The sequence below is a fragment of the Scylla paramamosain genome, chromosome 15 (assembly GCF_035594125.1).
Source record: "Scylla paramamosain isolate STU-SP2022 chromosome 15, ASM3559412v1, whole genome shotgun sequence".
Lineage (NCBI taxonomy): Eukaryota > Metazoa > Arthropoda > Malacostraca > Decapoda > Portunidae > Scylla > Scylla paramamosain.
Genome location: NC_087165.1, coordinates 22,748,512 through 22,770,545, shown reverse-complemented (window position 1 = coordinate 22,770,545; position 22,034 = coordinate 22,748,512). Strand labels below are relative to the sequence as shown.

Genomic DNA, 22,034 nt, shown 5'->3' with positions numbered 1-22,034 from the left:
ACCGTGGCTTTCATCAGAACCATTTCCAAAGGCCACAGAAATGATTATTCGGATTCTCACCATATTTCTTTCCCTTTCTCTAATTAATGAGGTAGAGCTTTTGTTCATCTATACTAGAATCACGAAAACACCATTGAAAACTGCCAACTGGTTCCATTAGGGCCTTTAAAAGTAGTTGAGATAAGGTACTGAGATGTTTAAGAGTGTGATCATAGGTTCCAGTCCTACGTTGTGTTTTCACGATGCTCTTTTCCCAGTAATGAAAAAAGAAATCTGTTAAACTACCAATTGAATCATGAAACACCTTAGAGAAATCTCTGGATCCTGTAAAAATGGTTGAAAAGGTGCTGAATCATTCGAAGTTATAGTCTTAGGCTCTAATCCCACGTCCCAATCACAGGTCTCGGGCGAGTAAGCCGGGAGTCGCTGGGAACGGGGGAGGAGGAGGCATCCCAGACTGCCGAGTCTAGTAGCTGGGTGCCTCGGTCGGCCTGCTCCACGCCCAACAGCCTCGAGTGGGACTTCAGGGCCTCCACACTCAGCCTTAGGGGCCAGGGCGAGGAGGAGACTTGGCAGACGTCCGACCAGGAGACAGAGCAGCTCCTGTATGAGATCGAACAGCTGGCGGCGCGCGCGTTAGCGGACACGGGACATGGACTGCAGCCGCCCAGATAGGAGCGGCCCAGCAGAACCTGTAGGCTGTGAGCGGGCGTCAAACCCTCTTCAGTGGCTCTCGTTTTTTGCTTTACAGATTCCGAACCTGTTCTGCTGCTGTCTTCTTACGTACTGAATCCCTTGCTACAGTGTTTTGCTATGATTTTTTAATTTTATTTTATTTATTTATTAATTTTCATTTTTTTTTTCCTTTTTTTTTTTTTGCCTTTTTTTTTCGTTTCCAGTGTTCCAAGTTTTTTTCTTTTTTAATATTGCACCTTACCGTGGCAAAATGTGTTTTATTATGATTTTTATTTACTTTCCAGTGATCAAAATTTTGAGTGAAGATCTTGACAGTATGTACGTGACTATTATTGTTGAATGATGCATCTGAAACTTGTAAATAGCGTGACTTTTTAATATATGAGTGAATTTTATTCATAAATATACTATATATATACAAAAAAAATGATGATATCCGAAGTATATTAATCAAAACATAATGTTGCGGGCTGTAAGTACTCGTGGCCTTGTTCCAGTTATAAGTAAGCTCTCGGTGTGGGCTTTCCTTGGATGATAAGTGAACAAAACTAATACCATTCACTAGAACTTTATGGAAACACTAAATGAAGGTTGATGTGAAGACATAATGGTGGCAGCGGTGGGATGCGTGACCTTGGCGACGGTGGTAAGTCAGTGTGTGTGTCTGTGAGTCTAACAGGAAACTTTGATTACACTCCAACTTGCCGGACTGTCTTTTGTGGGAGAATCAGCCTGTGAAATCGCTCCTGGACATTGCTACAAGAAAGGACAACAGAGGAAGGAGAAAGGTGAGGAAGGTGGAAATGCAAAGAAACGAAGAGGCAGTGAAAAAAAAAAAAAAATCAGAACTGTAATTAGAGAAGTACAGTGCATATAGTAGTGAATAAATGTGACTATAACAAAGGAGCAAAAGGAACAAAAATGGTTAAGACTACTGGGTTCATGGGATTACTCTTGTATATACTTATAGCAAAGCGTAGTAAGTTGGTGCAGGGATGTGAGGTTCTGCTGTAAGAAGAGTTTCATAGCTTGGAAGACGCATGCTATTACAAGACGCCTTAAAAGAAAAAAAAAAAAAAAGATTGGCCAGCTTATGTTATATTTTAAACTTTAATTAGTAAAAGTATCCGAAGAAAGTAGATTATACATGAATTAACAAAAGGAAAAGTACATACATAGTCTATTTAGGTTATTATTATATAAGATGCATTTCATTATAACATAATTCATTACTTGTCCTGTCTGTAGTCACCGCCAGTAGTTCTTACACGATCTGGTGGTGTTGGGAGGAGCAAGGATGATGACTGAGTGACCTGGTGTAGTGACCATGGTTGGTGTCTGGTAACGATGTGTGATGCCTAGTGAGTGGTGACAATGACTGGTGTGTGATGACTAGACTGGTGCATGATGCCTTGATAAACTGTGTGTTGTGATTATAGCTAGTGACTTGAGTGGTATATGGTAATGGTGACCGTTGTGTGGTGACTTGACTGGTGTGTGATGACTAGATTGGTGCATGGTGCCTTGATAATCTGTGTGTGTGTGATGACTATGGCTGGTGACGAGTGATATGTGCTAACTGGTGACTGCTGTGTGATGATTTGACTGGTGTATAGTGGTTTGAATGGCATGTCGGAGCTAGTTACTGGTGTGTTGCGTGTGGTGTGTGTGTAGTGACTAGATGACTTGTGTGTGGTGGCGATGACTACTGTGGTGACTGGGTGCGTGACGTGTAGTGTATGGTGATGGTGACTACTGGTGTGTGATGACTTAAGTGGTGTGTGGTGGGGTGACTTCATGGGTGACGTTATGTGGTGACTTCGTGCTGTGGCTCGGTGACTGATGCATGGTGACAATGGCTGTTGTTGATGTGATAGAGAGGTGTAATAGGATTGATGTTAATATGATGGTTTGTTCCTGTGCAGCTTATAAACACGTTTGCCTTTCTGATAATCATTATGGACTTCGGCAGCTGAAACTGTTGTCTAAAACTAATTATTCTAAGAGTACTTGTTGTTCTCGACCTGAAACGAAATTATTGCTAACTCCTACTTGTTCTAAATTGTTAAGTGTGAATTGTAAGAGTTATATTTTCATGTGTGTTTCATAAATAAGACATAAGAAATCGTGATGTGTTAGTTGTATGTGCGCTTGTAGAGCAGTAATGCCAAAACGGAGCGCTGATTGATTTTTTTCCCATTAATGATGCAAAATCCTTGTTAAAACGATCCTTAAATCTATGAAAACGCCCTCGAAAAATCCATTAATTTCGCTAAAAAGTAGTCAGAGATGTTTCAGAATTTAGACAATAGCGTGATGCAGTGATAACAGAACAAAGCAATACATTAAGTGGCGTACCTACCAGACTGAACAAAAAAAAAAAGGAAATCACAAAAGACTAAGCAACACGTAAACTTTAGTGTTTCGTTGTCCATTTTTCTCATCCACCACTTAATTAAGTAAACACTATCTTGTTAACTGGTAACTACTCATTAGATGCCCTGCCTCCAGAGAACTAGTGCTGCACTGCCATACATAGGGGGCAATTGTTCCATTATCGAGCCAACAAATATTGAGAGCCTGTATAACGAAAAAGATAAGAGAAACACATCAATTATAACATGGTATTACGGTGTAAGTTTCGTCTTTTCGACGGCGCCAAATGAGCTTCTTTTTATTCAATTTATCATTTTTCCATTTCTACGTTTCTAGCTTCACTTCATTGTCATACTAGACTAGGGGCACCAAATAATTCACTTTATAAGTTTTCAAAGCTTCCTGAGTGATGCTGTACGACATGTTGGGCATTGACTCTCTTGTAACTAGGGTGCCACATCAAAGCGCTTTGTTCTCTCATTAGTATTATCTTCAAAGTTCATAGAGATCATCAGTCGAGTTCTCATGGATTTTTTTTTTTTTTTTTCATGAATGGTGAAAACATTTGTTAAATTCTTGCTGCAATCATGAAAACATCTTCGAAAAATAAATAAGTAAATAACACCCACTAGAGTTTGATGAAAGTAATTGAGGCAGTGTCGAAGCACCTGAGAATGTGTTTCAGGATTTCACCTCTGGTGGGTACTCTGGTGTCAGGTCACCAGTCGTGGAAGTTTATCAGGCGGAAGCGGAGCGCAGCGGGGACGGCCTTGGGTTTCACTGCACGAAAGACGGTGGATAAGGTATTTATTTTCGCGCCATCCAGAGTAGTTATTGTAAATGAGTTCAGGTATTACAACGAAATTAACCCTTCCACTGCTAGACAGATTCACTTATCACCTAAATTAATAGACTTTTTTTTTTTTCTACTACAGTACCTTAACGTTGTAGCTTAGTAGCAGTTTAAGCTCGTATTTTGTCCGTGCAAAGTTTTAATTTTATATTTTTAACACAGCTCAATGGAAATTAAGGACGACCACCGCATTGAGAGGGCAAGACAAGGTTAGACATGGTTACACGAAAACGCTATCATATACATTCTCGGTGGAAGAGGTAGCGCTCCTAATCCTGCAGCACAATACCTCAATCAAGCATAAAAGTTAAGGAGAGGAAAGTCGAGTGTACAAGATATAGTTTAGTGTAAGGTTGGTAAAACAGATTCTAACGGCTTTATTTGAGAATGCGGTGCAGATTTTGGGAGTTAGTGCACTGAGTGGTTAATGCATGGTTTGATGAAAGAGCCAACGCGCCGCGATGGTTGGTTGAGAGAAAGGGAAAGCACAGAGAAGGAGCCGACTCGTATCACTTCTAGGTATCACTTCTAGTTATCCCGAGCGCCACGCGGGGCAGTCATTAATTAGATCACTGATTGTCTAGCATACGTACGTACGTGTGTGTGTGTGTGTGTGTGTGTGTGTGTGTTGACATACCCACCGTGGTAAAAATTATGTATAAAATAACTTAGAAACTTTGCATGGCGGTACGGGATTAAACACTACCGATCTGTTTCTATTATGTGTGGACGTCAGGAAGTGTACAGAGCATCACTACTGACCTATTTTTGCAGTTTTCATTTGCTCCTCCTTCCATGTCATTATTGAAATTGCGCCGTCATTACGTCTGTCAGTTTGAATGGGAACTGTGTACATGAGTTTCCGTTGATTGATTTCTGGGGCCGTATTTTTGAGACTCCTTGTTAAGCTATTACTGGAATTTTGTAAACCTTGAAAATTCCTGTACCTTTCACTTGACTAACAGGTAGAGGTAAGGCACCGGAATGTTTGAGAATACGGTTCCAGTAATGAACGTTCCAGTGACTTATAACATATCACGTAGTTCTATTAAGTCGCCGAGGGAAAAAAAAAAATTGACGAGCGTCCTAATTTCATAATGATTATCTACTAACGAACTGGAAGATTTGGAAAAGTACATAGTTATTGAAGAAATTAAGAGGCTGGATACGAGTATTTAAGGAACAATAGAAAAACTGAGAATTGGCTTGCTAACGAAGGCTTCTCCCATTGAAATGAAGACTTTGGAGTAGACCGGAAGGAAGAGTGATGGCGAGAAGTATTAATAAACAAAAAGACTGAACCATTAGAACCACACGAATGTAGCTCAGGCCCTTGATACGAGTATAATTCATGAGTATGTACAGCACTTCAGCGAGGACACTGGGCATGTTCACAAGTACCAGAGATGTATGAAGGATGAGACTGGAGAAGAGTGAAGGTAAAATGTGTTGCTGACTCGTTCTGGTGAAATGGCCCGTCAGTGAAACGGTACTTAGGGTTATAATTCATCAGTTTGAACTACATGTACTAGAAAACGGCTGCGTTACTTTGATTTTTTTTTTTCTAAGCCTACAAATCCAAAAGATTGATCGATCCTAGTTTGTCAGTAATTTTATGCGAGTTAGTCTTAATTTGGTAATACGAGTAACCTTCAGGAAATGGTAATGGTGGACAACTGTTTAGAAGAGCTATAGACCTTCAGTGAACAAATGGAAAGGATGCGGTGAATCTTGGTCGAATAGAATCCAATTAATTATGGAAAGACTAAAAAATCTAATACAGCTATGTATAGAGAGTTAAGGACCGTTAATCAGTCTGTGCTTGTTACATCGCCGACCACCGTGACTGCTGACGAAGGCGGGTGCTAGGCGCAGGTCATTGTACTGTGCGAGTGTATTCTGAATTATAGTGTAGCGAGGAAAATGTTTCCTTAATTTTTCACCATACAAAACAAATAGAAAGCTAAGAGTTCGTACACACACACACACACACACACACACACACACACACACACACACACACACACACACACACACACACACACACACACACACACACACACACACACAGACACACACACACAGACACACACACACACACACACACACACACACACACAGGATAAATTATGTATGATAAAGAAATAGTAGTAATCCTAATAGAAACGTAAAAGAAAAAATTAAAAGCCTTATGTTGGTGCTATTTCTCTCTCTCTCTCTCTCTCTCTCTCTCTCTCTCTCTCTCTCTCTCTCTCTCTCTCTCTCTCTCTCGTGGCGCGATGCAACAAAATTATGCAAAAAAAAAGTGTGTGTGTGTGTGTGTTATAAGGTTCATGATACGCCTTATGCACTATAATATCCTCATCATTACATACATTACTTACGTACATAAATTCTCATCTTCTCCTTTTTCCAAGTGTAAAGAGATGTATAAGTATTTTGAAACTTAATAAAACCAACATTTTGCCTCCTCTTTCACTGCGCGGCTTTACCTGGGAATGATAGATAGGTGATGCAGAAGTTGGTGCTGGGAAGTATTCTATTGTTTAAATGAGAAAGATGGGTAAGGTTCTTTTCCTCTACCACCATTACCACCATATCCCAACTCTCAGTAGTAGAAATTGTACTTCAAACATACACAGCATTATTTCATATTGCTTCGAGAAACCATGAAGGGTGTAATGACCGCCCCTTCACTTTCACTATATACACAATACCAAACCATTACCATGCCAACAAGCGTTTGTACCCTCCGATACAAACAATAGCTTTTTCCTTGTACTGTAGCTAGTTTCTCAGAAATTACTTTGGCTAGATTAGCGCGCATAATTGATTAACACGGGTGGTTGGGAACGAACTCGCTCTGTTTATTAACTTGACCAAAATTAATCAACAGATAGATATCCAAATAACCAAGAAGGTGCCACGGATGGCTTGGCGTCGTGTGAGCACAGACACTAGCACCGTCATCCAGTCAGTCGGTGTCTGCTGTGCAAAATTAACATACAAGAGTGAAATGTGCGTGTTGGACTCAGTCTGGAAGCAGCGGAGGTATTCCGGAGAACCCAGGTGAGTTGGAAAGGAGTCCCATAACCCCATTGACTATAGTGACATTCTCCACCTCCCCCATTCCTTTTGCCAGCACCCATTCCACCCATCATCCTCTGGTACCATCACCTTCCTTCCCTTTTCTTCCTTTCCCACACCGCCACAATCTAGAAAGGCAAATGAACCACTGTCAGGGCAGAGGACACCGAAGAGCAACTCATCCTTGGCCATACCCACATTTACGACTTCTGATCACTATCGTTCACTGCGGCTCACACCAAACAGGATTATCAAGGACTCGTATGATGTCACTGAGGACACGTGGCTGAAACCTATTTCTCAAGAGTGGTCATATTAGGCAAGATAGCTTCGTAAGAGTCTAAGAGTCCTCCTGGCTGAGGCAGATTTTCCTCACTTAATTCCCTCATTGCCTTTAAGTAACACCCACTTACCGCTTAGCTGTCTTGGGTTATATTCGGTGTCGTCGCTTCTCTATAACAGCCCTGTTATGTCGGCCAGCAGCCCCAAGATCCTGTCTGCGGTGTCCGTGGCTTCGGGATACGAGTATCGGTGAACAAAGCAGATATCGTAATGGATGCGACAGAACAAAATTCATACACGCTTTCATTGCTCATACCCTCTCATCCTATCTTATTACTCTGCATGTCCTTCTCAGATCACTCATTTCCACAGTAATCCCTCTTTTATCTGTCCATAACGTCAGAAAGGGAGAATACTATTCCTTAAATTTCTATATCCATAGACATGCGTTCATTACACTGTCACCCAAATATTCCTTCACCTGGAATCTCTCTCCTCTTAACCATCTCATACCTTTCTACTGCTGGCACACACTACAATGTATTCTGAAGTCGCACAGTTCCACTTAAAACATTTATTGAGGCTTTGCATAATTCGCATCTTGTTTGGTCTTGTAGCCTGTTTAGTACATTGTTCAGTGGTGCTATTACAATTTTTTTTTTTATTGTATGCACTTCACATATACATCACTCTACTGCCTTCATTCCTTTCGCAGACATTCATGAAGTGACAACCTGCGTGAGAGAGAGAGAGAGAGAGAGAGAGAGAGAGAGAGAGAGAGAGAGAGAGAGAGAGAGAGAGAGAGAGAGAGAGAGAGAGAGAGAGAGAGAGAGAGAGAGAGAGAGAGAGAGAGAGAGAGAGAGAGAGAGAGAGAGAGAGAGAGAGAAATAATAGACTTCTTGTTTCAGCTGAGAGGATCAGCATCACGGCAGACCAGCAGCTGAGCAGGCCAACAGAAAAGGCGGAACACCTGAAGATAGACAAGAGCATCACTGAAAAGTGACCCAAGAACTCTCCAAGGGTCAGGCACCTCAAAAAAAAAGTTGCATAATTTCCTTGCCAGAAATATGCATGTTGAAAGCCCAGACAATCCCTGTCTCCTCAAGTACCTGTGTAAGGGGACTGGCACTGTTAAGTCCCTTGTGTAATAATTTCTTGAACATATATATATATATATATATATATATATATATATATATATATATATATATATATATATATATATATATATATATATATATATATATATATATATATATTATATATATGCATATTTACTGGTAGAGAGTCTTGCAGCATATTTGGGGATGGTTATCCTTGCTACAGAGGACAGAAGACCATTTACGTGCTGGGGTGTTGTATATTCCTTCTTTCCATTGTTCTAGGAACGTGTGTATCAGACTCAGTGTTAGCTGGTTGTGGTGCCGGTACATGAGCAGCAATGTTTAAAGTCCCAGACTCCCTAACTCAGAATGTTATATTATTGTTTGTTTTTTTTTTTATAAAATTTTCTTTGACCCCTTAGCCCTGTGGTTTTTATCCGGACAGTCTTTTGAGTATAATAAGCCTGTGGTTTTTATCCGGAGTGTCTTTTGAGTATTATAATAAGCCTGTGGTTTTTATCCGGAGAGTCTTTTGAGTATAATAAGCCTGTGTGTGGTTTTTATCCGGAGAGTCTTTTGAGTATCAATAAAATTAGGAGTTTCTCCAGGGTCTTTTTCTCCTTTCTCCGGTCTTTTGAGTATCAATAAAATTAGGAGTATTAATAGAACCCACAGCCTAGTGAGTAAGGATTGAGATCTACCTCTCCCTCCCCCACTATTATTATTTATTCTACCTCTCCCTCCCCCACTATTATTATTTATTCATCAAATTACCACCCTAGAGCTGCAGCCTCCAGGTTATTATTATTACTACCTGCCCTGTCCTGCCCTGCCCCTGAATGTACTCAAGTGTATGTATGGTGGTCCATCATGATTCCTGAAGCTGGTTCTCCTTTCTGAAAAATAGACAGCAAATGCAGGATCATTTGCAATATCCCAAAATTTATAGAATGTTTCCTCTCAAGTATATGTAATTAAAATCTTTAATGTGATGTGCAAAAAAATTGCGTGATGTGCAAAAAAAAGCATATGCAAGCAAACAAACAATGCCCTCTATCCCAACAAGTTACCTAAAATGACATGTCATATAGTGCAATGCCACAACTCCTCCACCTGTGGCTGGAAACAATACAAAGTAATGTTATGTACACCAACATTGGCTTAGCATGGGCAACCATGTCATCTTTCAACCCTAACCATGCAACCATATCTTTCTAATCTCCAGAAACCCTAATGTTAATTTTTGTTCTACACAGAGGAAACAGGTCCTTTGAGCCAAGTATGTGAAGGCTTGGTGAATGAAGACTGGCTGATCTTGCTTCCTCAGGAGAAAATCACTGAATGGGAAAGTGGTGCAAATCTGCTAATACAGTATGTCTCCAACTAATCATGTTAATGGTACTAATGAACTTTTGGGAAGCAAGATGTGCTTTAGTTAACAAGCCCAAAATCATTACTTCTGAAGCTTAAGATTAATGGGAAATGCATAACAGAGTGGAAGTTAGTGCTGGAGACTAATTAACTACTTGTATTGATCATGAACTTTATAAATTGTACCAACACTCACCCAGCTTAAAACATTACACTTCACACAATTACTACTACAGTGGATGCCTCAAGACCTCCCCATAGTCCTTATCCAAAACCACCTCTCATTTGGTCTACTTCTCTTGCTTGTGTTAATAATCAGAGCATCAACTCTACTTGGTGCTTCTTGGCAGCAGTTTTTTACCAAACCAGATAAAGATAAGCACTTTCTGTCTGCTAATTCTTTTTCTCTTACAAGTACAGAATATAGTTAATTAATGAAATGTAACCAAGGAGTAAGATATTCAAAATGCAGTACAGTAGCCTCACTCCTATGTCTAAGACTTATATTTCTAAACTAACTGGCGTCTTATTTCAATTACTTTTAAAAGCCTTAAGTCGGAGTTCTCATCTGTATTTTCATGATCCTATTGATAGTTCCACAAGAATTCTGTATCACCACTGCAGGCAAATAAAAATAAAACACCCATGAATAAGATAAGAATGAGAAGCATTGTTAGCAGACCTGTGAGAATGTATCTTTAATCTGGTTGTTGGATAATCATTAACAACAGAATCATGCTGCAAGAAATTTAGTGTCAGAAAAATATAATTTTCAGTTCTCTGGTTTACCTTACGTCACAGAGCACAGGAACAGCCTACATTGCCATCACGTCTGCTGAAAAGTAGAACACGTATGAAGATAAAATGTAGAAAATGTTCTGGATTCAGACTTGTACTGGCTTCAAAATATTCTTTCCAACTGGAGAATACAAAACGATAAATAATAGTCTGTCTCTTGATGCCTGATAAAATGTATTTTTTACTTGACTCACATTTCCTTACATCATATTATGGTTGAAAAATATGATATGGCACCCTTGCCTCTAATACAGTGGCATAAATCTTTGGGTGTACAGGCAAAGGAAATTTCAAACTTAAATCTAGGGGAGGCCTCACATTTGCAAATATGATGCAGGGTGATTTTTTTAGCCATTTTTATGAAAAAAGGTGCATCTTATATGCTGTCTAATGCAGTAATATAAACGCACTTAGATAAAATAAATGAAAATTTAACCTCACTTTTCCTTGCTGAGAAGAGTTGAGTGCCTACTAGGATGGTGCTGAGAAGGGAGATTATTGTTTGGAAGGAGATTCATGATTAACAACTTTACTAAGAATTTATGCAAAAAATACAAAATCACGTGAAAATTCACGAGTTATAGTGCGGGTTGTTCACTGAATGGTAGCAAAGGGCGTGGGCGGTCGTGACTTTGTCTTTAAAGAGGTAAACAAGGGTAGCATGTGGTGTCATGATTCATTTTGGCCTACACAAGTTCTAGCATGTGAGTCATATTCCAAATTTTTTTTAGTATCCAAACAGGATGTATACCAAGATGGACTTATTCCAAAGTGGACATATACTGAGGTATCACTATATACACAAATAAATAAATTAATTAATGAGTAAATAAATCATAGTTATTTCTTTCCTCACCAGCCATCAACAGAGAGAGGTGTCACTAAAAGAGCACATGTGTAAAATTTGTATTTTTTTTCATACATATGTAGCATTAGTGACCTTTTGCTTACTTTTTCTTCTTTTTGTCTTTCCCAGAGAGGATGGCTGGGTCAATTCCTTGAGCAGCAGCCAGCTGCTGCTTCAGGTCCAGCAAGATGGCCACCTCAGGGCCCACTGCCTCCTTAGATGCACCGCTGGTCTTCAGAGCACGAACCTTATCACCCTGAAAATGTAATGCATGTTATTCCATATACAGCACAGCTGTAAATTGGAATAGAATAGATAATTATACTAATTGCATTGGAAGACTATCTAGAAATTATCTTTAACCCTTTTATTACAAAAAAAAATTTCATAAACTTTAATGCTCTGGTGATATCCAGAATGAAATCAAACTGATACCAAGGAATTGAAGAGCAAAGGAAACCTGTCTAATCTTCAATCCTGTCTATTTATCTTATTATCTACATTTACACACATATACACACATCTGGATTTTTCTTTCATGAACATCAGAACCATGCAAATAAAGATTGATCACACAGCAATAAAGTAACTCTTTATCCATAAAGACTGGTGAAAGGCACAAAAAGTTAAAAAGCATGCTAATTTGCTGCTTCCAAAAAGTTAAACAAAAGATTAGCTTTGTCCAAGAAAAGCTTACAGATGCCAGGAATACACACCATCCCACAGTGTTCTTACCTGTTGTGTGATAAGAGCCTGTAACCTGCTCACTTCTGCTTCATCAACTGGAGTACTTGAAGGTGGCTGAGCAGTAGCAGGAGATTGTTTTATGTTCTCCTTTCCTCCTCCACCTCCTTTCTTGCTTTTCTTTTTGTCTTTATCACCTGCTGGAGTTGGCTCAATCCCTTGTGCAGTGGCTAGCTGTCCCTTGAGGCTGATCAGTATGGCCACCTCTGCTGCCACCTCTGCTTTGCTTGCTGTCCCTCCTGCCTTCATCTGACGCACCTTGTTACCCTGCAGAGGAGGATTAACTCACTACCAAGGAAGTCAAATCCCTGCATTGAGAAAGGATCCAAAAACACAATTGATGGGCAAATCACATGCTACAGTAGTTCCAGAAAAGATGACAATTAAATATACCATGCCATAAATATTATTTGTGAAAAATATAGATGCAAAAGTATTATAAATCAAGCCTTAAGAACTATTAAGTAATTCTTAGACCAATTTTAAAAGTGCTTTCAACAAACCTGAGCCTCGATCTGTGCCTGGAGCTGAGCCACCTCTGCAGGGTTTACCTCTTTCTTTGCAGGAGCTTTGGTCTCGCCCCCAAACTGTTTACTCAACTTCTCTATGAGTTCAGTGTCCAGCTGTGTGATGAGAGGCTGAGGTTCCTTGATGACATGCCCACTTGCCAGGAACTGAGTAAAGGCCTGAGGGAGGCACCTGAGCTGTGGTGGGTTACCGAGGAGGTCCTTGATGCGTCCTGATGTCTCTGGCATGTACGGCTCCAGGACAATGGCCACCAGTGCCACAATGTTTGCTGCTATGGCTGTCACTGTGGCCCCACGCTCCCTGTCCTCTAGTGGCCGGTTTGGCTTCACTAATTTGAATGGCTCTTGGTCCTGAATGTACTGATTTCCAATTCTGGCAATAGACAGCACTGCCCGCAGGCCGTCACGCTGGTGGTTGCAGGCAAGTGATGAGGTGTACTGCCTCAGCTCCTTGTTGATGGCTGCCATCACCTCAAAGTCCTGGTTGGAAGGACAAACAGCAGGAATGGCTCCTCCAAAGAACTTGAAAACAAAGGTCAATGCTCGATGGACAAAATTGCCAAGGTTGTTGAGCAGTTCACTGTTATTCTTGGTCTGTAGGTCAACCCAGGAGAAGGATGTGTCCTGTGCCTCAGGACGAAGATACAGAAGGTAGAAGCGCCACACATCACTAGGAATGCCAGTAGAGGCTGCCTGATCACCAAACACGCCAATGCCACGACTCTTGGAAAACTTTGTGTCCTCATAGTTGAGGTACTCTGTGGCCACAAGATGGGTCACCTTGGTCCAGTTTTGACCAGTCCCCAGCAGGGTGGATGGGAATACCACACTGTGGAAAGGAACATTGTCCTTGGCCATGAACTGGTAGTATTTCACTTGGCCAGGATTGAACCACCATTGCTGCCACTGGTCTGTGTAGCAGGCAGTCATGCTGATGTAACCAATGGGGGCATCAAACCAAACATAGAAGACCTTCTCTCTGAAGTTATCCTTGGGGACTGGAGTGCCCCACTTAAGGTCACGGGTGATGCAGCGCTGCTTGAGGCCATCCTTGATCCAGGAATCACAGATGACCTGGGCATTGGAAGTCCACTGGGGGGCAGAGCTAGGCAGCCAAGTCTTCAATTTTGGCTCAATGGAGGGCAGGTCAAGGAAGAGATGACTAGAGGACCTTACCTCAGGGGTGCTGGAACAAAGTTTGCACCTTGGCTGCACCAGCTCCATGGCATTGATCAGCTTGCCGCAAGCATCACACTGGTCCCCTCGTGCATCCTCATACCCACAGCCTGGATGGGGGCACGTCCCCTCCACAAATCTGTCAGCCAGAAAACGTTGACATTTGGCACAGAACAACTGCTCCACTGACTCCTGGCAGATGTACTTGTTCCCATCCAGCTTGTTGAAAATGTCCTGGGCGATCTGTGTCTGTTGCTCTGTTGTGGTTCGCCCAAAATAATCAAAGGATATGTTGAACCAACGGTAAACATCTGAGTGGATGGCATTATATTTATCACAGATCTGCTTAGGGGTGAGCCCCTCAGCAATAGCCTTGGTCTCTGTTGCTGTGCCATACTCATCCGTCCCACTCACAAAGAGAATGTTGTCACCACGCAGCCGGCAGAACCTGGCAAAGCAGTCTGAGGACAGCACACAGCCAATGATGTTCCCAAGGTGAGGCACATTATTGACATACGGCAAAGCGGCAGTCACCAAGATGTTGCTCTCCCCGTCAATAGGCAAGATGGGAGCACTCCGGTTCCTTGGGGCAGGACAGACCTTGGATGGCTGCTGCCACCAATGCTCAGCTTCTTTCACTGCTTCTGGTGACACTGTCGCTCGAACTGGCTTGCTCTAAGGATAACCCCATAAATAATGAGGAAAATTATTGTGAAATTAAATTCAAATTTGGCATTATGATAAACAAACCTTTTGGTTGGCCATTAGAAAAGAGTTCTGAGCTTATAAAAGGTTTTTGTTAGCATCTGCAAATTCCACTAAAATTTCTATAGGTGGAAGAAACAAGAAAGGGGGAACAAGAAGATAAAAAAAAAGTACAAAGGATATATACACCAGACATTTCAGTTGTTCTCTCTCCTATAAGTAGATTCCTGACATAACCTGATATTGCTAGCATGACAGATCAATAACCACCAGTCTGTGATTTACAGCTAGTGACATCCGAGTCTTTCCTGGAATAACTTCCTATCAAGTTGTGCATTTATATTCACAGTTTATGTTCATTTTATGCCAGACACAATTTCCTGTACATTTCAGGGTGAGGCTCATGGAAGTTCCCACTCTCTCTTGCTCTGTCTTGTGAGTTATAGTATCTTACAGATGACTTTAAACAGAATAAGAATTTTGAACTTGAAATAGCCTATGACATTCCTTGGATCCTAATGAGAGTCCACAAAAAAAGCCACAGAGTTCTGATTAATTTTAAATGTGCTAGAGAGAAACACCATTTTTCTTTCAAGATTGTCATAAGAACATAAGGGAAGTTGCAAGAAGCCTACATGTGAGAATCACCATACAAAACATAAATACCTACTGCCACCTATCATTCCCATCCATGAATTTGCCTAATATATCAAACCCTGAGCTTTACAAAGTGCATTATCCTCTGACCATCAGCCTTACTCACCTGGTCAGCAGGGTTGGGAGGAGCTGCCCGGGCAGGGGTGGCAGGTGGTGAACCCTTGAGGAGTGCCAAGGTGGAGTGGGAAGAGCAAGGTGGTGGCGTAGTACAACCCACCCAATTCTTTAGAGTACTGGTGCCACCATTCCACCATGAGGCTACACATTCCTGAAACAATGTCATCTTCCTCTCAGCCACTGGATATGTGAAAATGTCAAGTTTTCCTTTGTATAATACAGGAGCCTTAGTTTTAACTGGCTATGCACTATGGAACAATAAACAAGGCAAGCTGTATTTTCACTATAGGAAAACAAAGCAGACTGCAAGGTTATTACAAGTTAACATTATGATGTGCTCCAGCACTTAATATAATGAACTAATGAAGAGTAATGATAAACACAATCTTTGAAAAATGAACAGCAAAACATCTTTAGCTCTAAAAACTGTTTATTTCAAATCAGTAATTTTTTTTTTAAAAAGCATTTAGTGGGGTATTTTTAAGTCTCACATATTTTACATCCCTTAGACAGTCCATCCCCTTTTATTGGAAAAGTGAAACACTATAACATCTTTATAAAAGACATAAAGCGGACCCTGCCTCTTACTTTAAAGGAAGGCACCTCCTTGAGGGTGGTGAGGTACGCCAACAGATTTGGCTGTTCCTGCAGAAGGGTGGCACTGACCGTCTCACTCAGCAGGGGCACCAGTGAGCAAAATAACACTACCGTTGCTGCATTCACTTCCTGGACAGGATGAAAAGACAAATGAGAAGTGTATCATGACAATGAAATAAAGGCACTAAAACTTTTCACTTGATTTACATATGAAGCATCTATTCAGAGGTCATAAACGACACCTCAGTCAAATTTGAGGCAGCATGGTTTTTCTCACCTGCAGGACTCCAGAATTCATGGCATGAATGTATTTATTTCCTTAGCCACCTCTGCCAAACCTAAGTGAACCTGGTCTCTCTGGCCAATGTGTGACATGGTCTGTTTCCAGTATTTTACAAAAAAGTAAAAGTGCCTCTGTCCCTTCAACCCCTTCTTTACCTCAGTGCTGTTTTGATATATGTGTGTACCCCTTAACTATGAGAAATGGAAAGGTTAAATATAAGTGGCCAGAACCACCCAGTGCTGCATTTAAACTCCTTGATCCCAAGGTATTCAGCAAGCCTCCCTGCAGCATGATGGATGTCCAGGCCAGGCACTGTTACCACTTCAGCTCATTCTTGCACACACTGCTTGTAGACAATTTTGTTGAGGTTTCTGCACTGTGCCTTCTTGCTCTATACAGGTCCTTCCCCTGCCAGCCATGATCTACCTTCTTTATTACTTCCTCTTCTACTTTGCCTTGATGATATCATGCAAGGTGGATTTTTTCAAGTGCATAGCACCACACTGTGAATTCAGCATGGCTCAGCCCACACTCATGGTTCTCTATAACAATCTTCTTCTCTGACATAAACATAGTCTTAAGCTGCCAAGGTTTAAAAGTTGTCGCATTGCCTTAGAGGCCATGGCAGACAAAGCCAAAGTTGGAAAGACTGCTGAGCAACAATTGTGCACAGCATGGATTTTGGGTGAACAATAACTAGCAGGCAGGTAGTGGCAGTGTGCTGGCAGGTTGCATCAGTAAACCCCTAGATAAGCATCCAAATTATCCAGTGTCTGCCTTAAATATCAGACTTAAAGAGGTCTAACTTGGCAAGGTTTTCCTGTGTGTGTGTGTGTGTGTGTGTGTGGATCATTATCAGGTCTCCTCTTTCTCTTCTCTCTTGTAGTATTAGTATACCCATCTCATCGTCTTTCTTCATAGCTTCAGTCTTCCAATTCTGGTACCAACTTCATCACTATCGTTTGTATTCTTTCCAGTTTCCATACATCTTTTTTTTCTATGTGGAGCCCAAACTACTGCTGCGTATTCCAATTTAGGATGTATCATGCTTATTATAATTTTCTTCATTTCTTTATCTAAATATTTAAACGCCACATTAATGTTTGTTAACAAGCTGTATGTAGAGCTGAATATCCTGTTTATGTGTCTTTCAGGTAATACTGTTTCCTGACTCATTACTCCCAAATTTTTACAAATAACCTAAAATACTGAAAATACATGAATAGGAAGAATTTGCAATCTACAGTAAATTTTGATTTACAAATCTTTCCTTACAAAAATTTAAAGTACACAACTCTTTCATAAATTACAATTAACTTAAAAGCTTTTCAGAGTATACAGCAGAACAGCCCTCCAGCTCCCCACCATGCCAGGATGCATACCTTGGTGTTGAGAGGGTGTGAGGTGGTGAGTGTGGCCAACAGGGTTTGCAGGGCTGCCCTTAGTTCCTTATCCTCCCGACCTCCTGCTACAGACAGCAGGTAAGGCACCAGAACTGGCTGAAAAATTGATGGAACAGTATTTTTTGTGTATTTAACTTATCCATACAGTGGAATATCAGTTTCCAGTATTTCAGACTTAGGAGGAGAAAAAGAGTAGCAGGGAAAATACATTCAAGAAAAGACAAAAAATAAGCAAGGAAAAGAAATTTGTAGAAAAATATGGCATTGTACATAAAACAAAAACAAAAACCAGAAAAATGTTGTTATGAAGAGAGGAGAAAAAAAAAGCAACTGAGTAAATAAAGAAAAGAAGAATCAGCTGGCATACCTGAAGCTGGCTTGCCTCCCATTCCAGCCAGACCTCAGCATCATTCTTGCCGTCATTGCTGCCACCCTGCTGAGTCTCAGGGAGGAAGTACAACACAGCACTGTTGGCCTGAAGACGGAATATCACCCCAGCCTCACTCACCTCCAGGGCTGCCCCTTCCAGTATATCTACAAATAAGATAGACTTCAGGACATAAGGCATACACTTCTGTTCCTCTAAGTCTAACCTCAGGGCCTACAATGCACCAGTTCAAGTTATAAAGCCTTTTTTCTTTTTTATAAGTAGGAGGGGCACCAGCCAAGGGCAACAAAACAGAAAAAAAAAACTCACTGAGGTGCCCGTCCCCAAACAGACCAAGGGCAACAAAACTGCAATAAAAAAAAAAAAAGGCCTACTGAGGTGCTGGTCCCTGAACAGAGTCGAAAGCAGTAATCAGAAATTACAGGATAAGTGTCTTGAAACCTCCCTCTTAAAAGAGTTCAAATCATAGGAGGGTGAAAATACAGAAGCTGGCAGGGAGTTCCAGAGTTTCCCAATTAGAGAAGTGGATGGAATAGGGGTGAGAGAAAGACGAAGGGCTTGTGCAGCAAAGTCATGAGAGAAGGGGAGGCATGCAGTTAGCAAGATCAGAAGAGCAGCTGGCACTGAACAATACTAAGTTTGCTCTGCCCCAATCAGAAATTTTAGTAAGATCAGAAGTCAGGCATTCTGTGGCTTCCCTGTTTACTCCCTGAAGAGCTAACCAATATTCTTAATCATTCATCCCTTTCCCTGATAACCTCTGAAACTCCCTGCCTGCTTCTGTATTTCCACCATCCCATGACCTGAACTCCATCAAGAGGGTTTCAAGACACTTATCCTTCAATTTTTGACTACCACTTTGGAACCTATTCAGGGACAGGCATCTCAGTGGTCCTTATTTTATTGGATTTTTGTTGCTTGGCCGCTGTCCCTCCTACAATATAAAAGTGATGTCAGGTAAGCACAATGTTGCATCACCCACAGAACAACTCACCCGCCTTCTTATCATCACCTCACTCCACTGCATTACTGCCTCAATGTTCTCCTTGGCTTGTATTCGGTTTGCCTCAACCTACACGACCTGAATGATGACACTACCTGCCGTGATGTAGTAACTGTCAAAAGACGAGTATCAAGATGTCTTTAGAATATAACTGGTTATATTCCTAGCTCTTTCTTTCTTTTTTTTTTTTTTGGGGGGGGAAGTGACAAGTTGACTATTTTCTACCATACTCAGTCTCCTCGACATGCAGGAAGAGGGACAAAATAAAAAAATAAAAAAATACCGGCCGCCAGGTGATACACACACACATACACATACACTCACCTGGTTTGTGTGTCACCTCCACCTGCCGCCCGCATAGTTTGCTTGCCACCACGACCTTGAGGCCACTGGGGTGTTCTTTGATGGATAGGAGCCGCATTTTGTCCTTACACCCTCCACAGCTGGACACAGGGCCACACACACACCACCACACGTGTTACTGCCACTGCCACTGAGGAACAGCGTTGCCCAGTGTTGCCAGATTGTTTTGGCCATGTTATCGTACTACACAGGTTGAAATTGTTGTACTTCTGGTAAAATATGTAATTATTCTAAATATTATGCAAAACTGCCACTTTCCAAATACAGCAGAATTTATGTTTATATATATATATATATATATATATATATATATATATATATATATATATATATAGAGAGAGAGAGAGAGAGAGAGAGAGAGAGAGAGAGAGAGAGAGAGAGAGAGAGAGAGAGAGAGAGAGAGAGAGAGAGAGAGTTTGTGTGTGTTGTGATGAAAAAACAACAATGCCCTTAACAAACAAAACACTTTCCTAAATACATATCATTAATAATTGGAGAAAAACTACAGGACACTTCGTTAAGTTGTTTACTTACTATGTAGATTACTGGTCTTGTTCTTCTATATATACATCCGGCACGTCGTCAGCAGCCCCGGCACTCTCTTCATTGGAGGAATATAGCATATATATATATATATATATATATATATATATATATATATATATATATATATATATATATATATATATATATATATATATATATATATACACGAAAATATGGCCAAAACAATCTGGCAACGCTGACTGCTCCCTGACAAGTTAACCAGTGTGTCGCGTCTATGGGTGGTGTTGGTACGCGTCTGTTTCAACTCCCAGCCTGACAGAATTTTTTTTTTTTTTTTTTTCTTTGTGTAACCACGCCTACACAGTGGCTGCCAAGGCTTACCCATGAGTTAAACCTTCTTTAGTTGGTAATGAGGAAGGCGTGGGCTCTAGCAGTGGACACCCGAAGGCAGCAGTGGGTGAAAACAAGCAAAATAAAGAAAAATTTGGCTGTGAGGTGCTAGACAGCCAGCCATAGTGACGAGGAGGCAGGAAGGAAAACAAAAGTGGACAAAAGCAGGGAACCACCACCATCACCACCACAGGGTGACAAAAACCACCACCATCACCACCACAGGGAAGGTAAGGTCAGGAAGTGTTAGAATAAATTTAGGTAACTTAACGTAACTTTTTAATGAATAACTGAACAATCCACGGTTTGAACTCATTTTAACGCATCTCACCTAACCTCCAGCACAATATATCCCTGTGTCAGCCTCGTCTTGTTGCTAAAAACCGTAAAATTTAACTTAATGAAAATGTAAACAATCTGGGTGGTCTCTATTTATCAGCCATTATATATCTTATCTGTGAGTGTTTTAAACAAATACTGTCGCAAAGCGGAGCCACATGACCAAGCTTTAATATGCGCTCGTTAGATATACCTGTCATTACTTAGTTTAAGCTTGGCGAGGGTTTAAATGAGTGAGAAGGGTTGGTCGTCCCCTCCCCTCCACTGACCCCCCACCGCCATCTTGGATAAGGCTCCCCAGCCCCCTCCGGTTCCAATATTATTTTTTTTTATTTCCTAAGTATTTTATTTCGGCTTGTAGCTAAGATTTTATGATTTGTAAAAATATTTCGTTGTTTTTTAAGTTATTTGAGCGCGTGTGTTGCGTGAAAAGTGATGATTTTGGCGTTGTTTTTGTGTAAATAAGAGGGCCGTTTTCGGCGTATTTTTTTACGGTCCCAAAACTCAATTTTTTTTATTTCAGCCTGTACTAGGTTCTTATTGGTTTTAAAAAATAGTTGGTGTTTTTTTAAGTGTGTTGCCGTCCCGCTCAGTGAAATGCGTGCACCGTACACTTGTTTTTATTCGTGTTCAACTTCCAATAATATTGAATTTTTTTTCGGTAGATTTTTTATTTGTGCTTGTAGCTCACTTTAAATGGTTTTAGAAAATAGTTCAGATTTTTTAAAGTGTTTTCCGTTATGTTTAAGCCAGAATAGGTGGACATTTGAACGATTTTAAATGGGATGAAGGTTCCAACAGTTTCCAGATACTTCTTTTTAAATATCTTTAATACTACGGCGTTTCGAAATGTGTTGTTATTTGTGGCACTAGTTAAAATGCGTGGCAAGTCTGAATTTATAAAGCATTCCTGTCTAGCTGCGTTTTTTAGAGGGGTCATTTTCAAAATGAAATACGTACGTACGTAAATAACGGTTGCTGTGACGTCATCAACCCCCCAGCCGTCACTTCACAAGCCCCCAGCCGTGACGTCATCAGAGTGGTACCTTCCCTAACTCCCTTCCAGTCCCTCCCAGTAAATATTCAGTGTTCTTTTTCTATTTTTTATTCAAGGTATTTCAAGGTGTGTGTGTGTGTGTGTGTGTGTGTGTGTGTGTGTGTGTGTGTGTGTGTGTGTGTGTGTGTGTGTGTTGCCTTATTTTTCGTTGTACAGATGGTGATGCAGTGTGTGTTGCTTTGTCTATCGTTGTACAGATTGTTATGCAGTGTGTGTGTGTGTGTGTGTTGCCTTATCTTTCGTTGTACAGATGGTGATGCAGTGTGTGTGTGTGTGTGTGTGTGTGTGTGTTGCCTTATCTTTCGTTGTACAGATGGTGATGCAGTGTGTGTGTGTGTGTGTGTGTGTGTGTGTGTTGCCTTGTC

General features: G+C 40.9%; 2 protein-coding genes and 1 long non-coding RNA gene across 13 annotated transcripts in view; 2 read left to right on the top strand and 1 right to left on the bottom strand.

Moving 5' to 3' along the window:
* Positions 1 to 1,077, top strand: part of LOC135107695 (uncharacterized) — a 37,627-nt gene extending 36,550 nt beyond the window's left edge. For all 7 annotated transcript variants that reach the window (XM_064017865.1, XM_064017870.1, XM_064017868.1 and 4 more), the window contains one exon: positions 401 to 1,077. In XM_064017865.1, the coding sequence (XP_063873935.1) occupies positions 401 to 675 (275 nt within the window). In that variant the 3' untranslated portion in view covers positions 676 to 1,077. The remainder of the gene's footprint in view (positions 1 to 400) is intronic.
* Positions 1,078 to 2,730: 1,653 nt separating this feature from the next.
* LOC135107696 (uncharacterized) lies at positions 2,731 to 11,757 on the top strand. Of its 3 annotated transcripts, none has more exons than XR_010271895.1 (4): positions 2,731 to 3,875; positions 6,822 to 6,994; positions 8,203 to 8,429; positions 8,680 to 8,794. It is a non-coding gene; the product is annotated as an uncharacterized LOC135107696 (long non-coding RNA). The 3 variants fall into 3 exon arrangements; XR_010271894.1 differs by lacking the exon at positions 8,680 to 8,794 and adding an exon at positions 11,543 to 11,757 and having other exon boundaries at positions 2,732 to 3,875; XR_010271896.1 differs by lacking the exons at positions 8,203 to 8,429; positions 8,680 to 8,794 and adding an exon at positions 11,543 to 11,757 and having other exon boundaries at positions 2,758 to 3,875.
* LOC135107694 (methionine--tRNA ligase, cytoplasmic-like) lies at positions 9,196 to 19,527 on the bottom strand. Of its 3 annotated transcripts, XM_064017860.1 has the most exons (10): positions 19,338 to 19,527; positions 17,990 to 18,156; positions 17,602 to 17,718; positions 15,928 to 16,065; positions 15,329 to 15,490; positions 12,661 to 14,535; positions 12,149 to 12,424; positions 11,518 to 11,669; positions 10,558 to 10,603; positions 9,196 to 9,293 (listed from the first exon to the last, which is right to left on the bottom strand). In XM_064017860.1, exons 1-9 carry the CDS (start codon positions 19,432 to 19,434, stop codon positions 10,564 to 10,566), a joined length of 3,024 nt encoding a protein of 1,007 aa, XP_063873930.1. In that variant the 5' UTR covers positions 19,435 to 19,527; the 3' UTR covers positions 9,196 to 9,293; positions 10,558 to 10,563. The 3 variants fall into 3 exon arrangements, with proteins under 3 accessions (XP_063873930.1, XP_063873931.1, XP_063873932.1); XM_064017861.1 differs by lacking the exon at positions 9,196 to 9,293 and having other exon boundaries at positions 10,502 to 10,603; XM_064017862.1 differs by lacking the exon at positions 9,196 to 9,293 and having other exon boundaries at positions 10,502 to 10,600.
* Between the last annotated feature and the right edge of the window lie 2,507 nt (positions 19,528 to 22,034).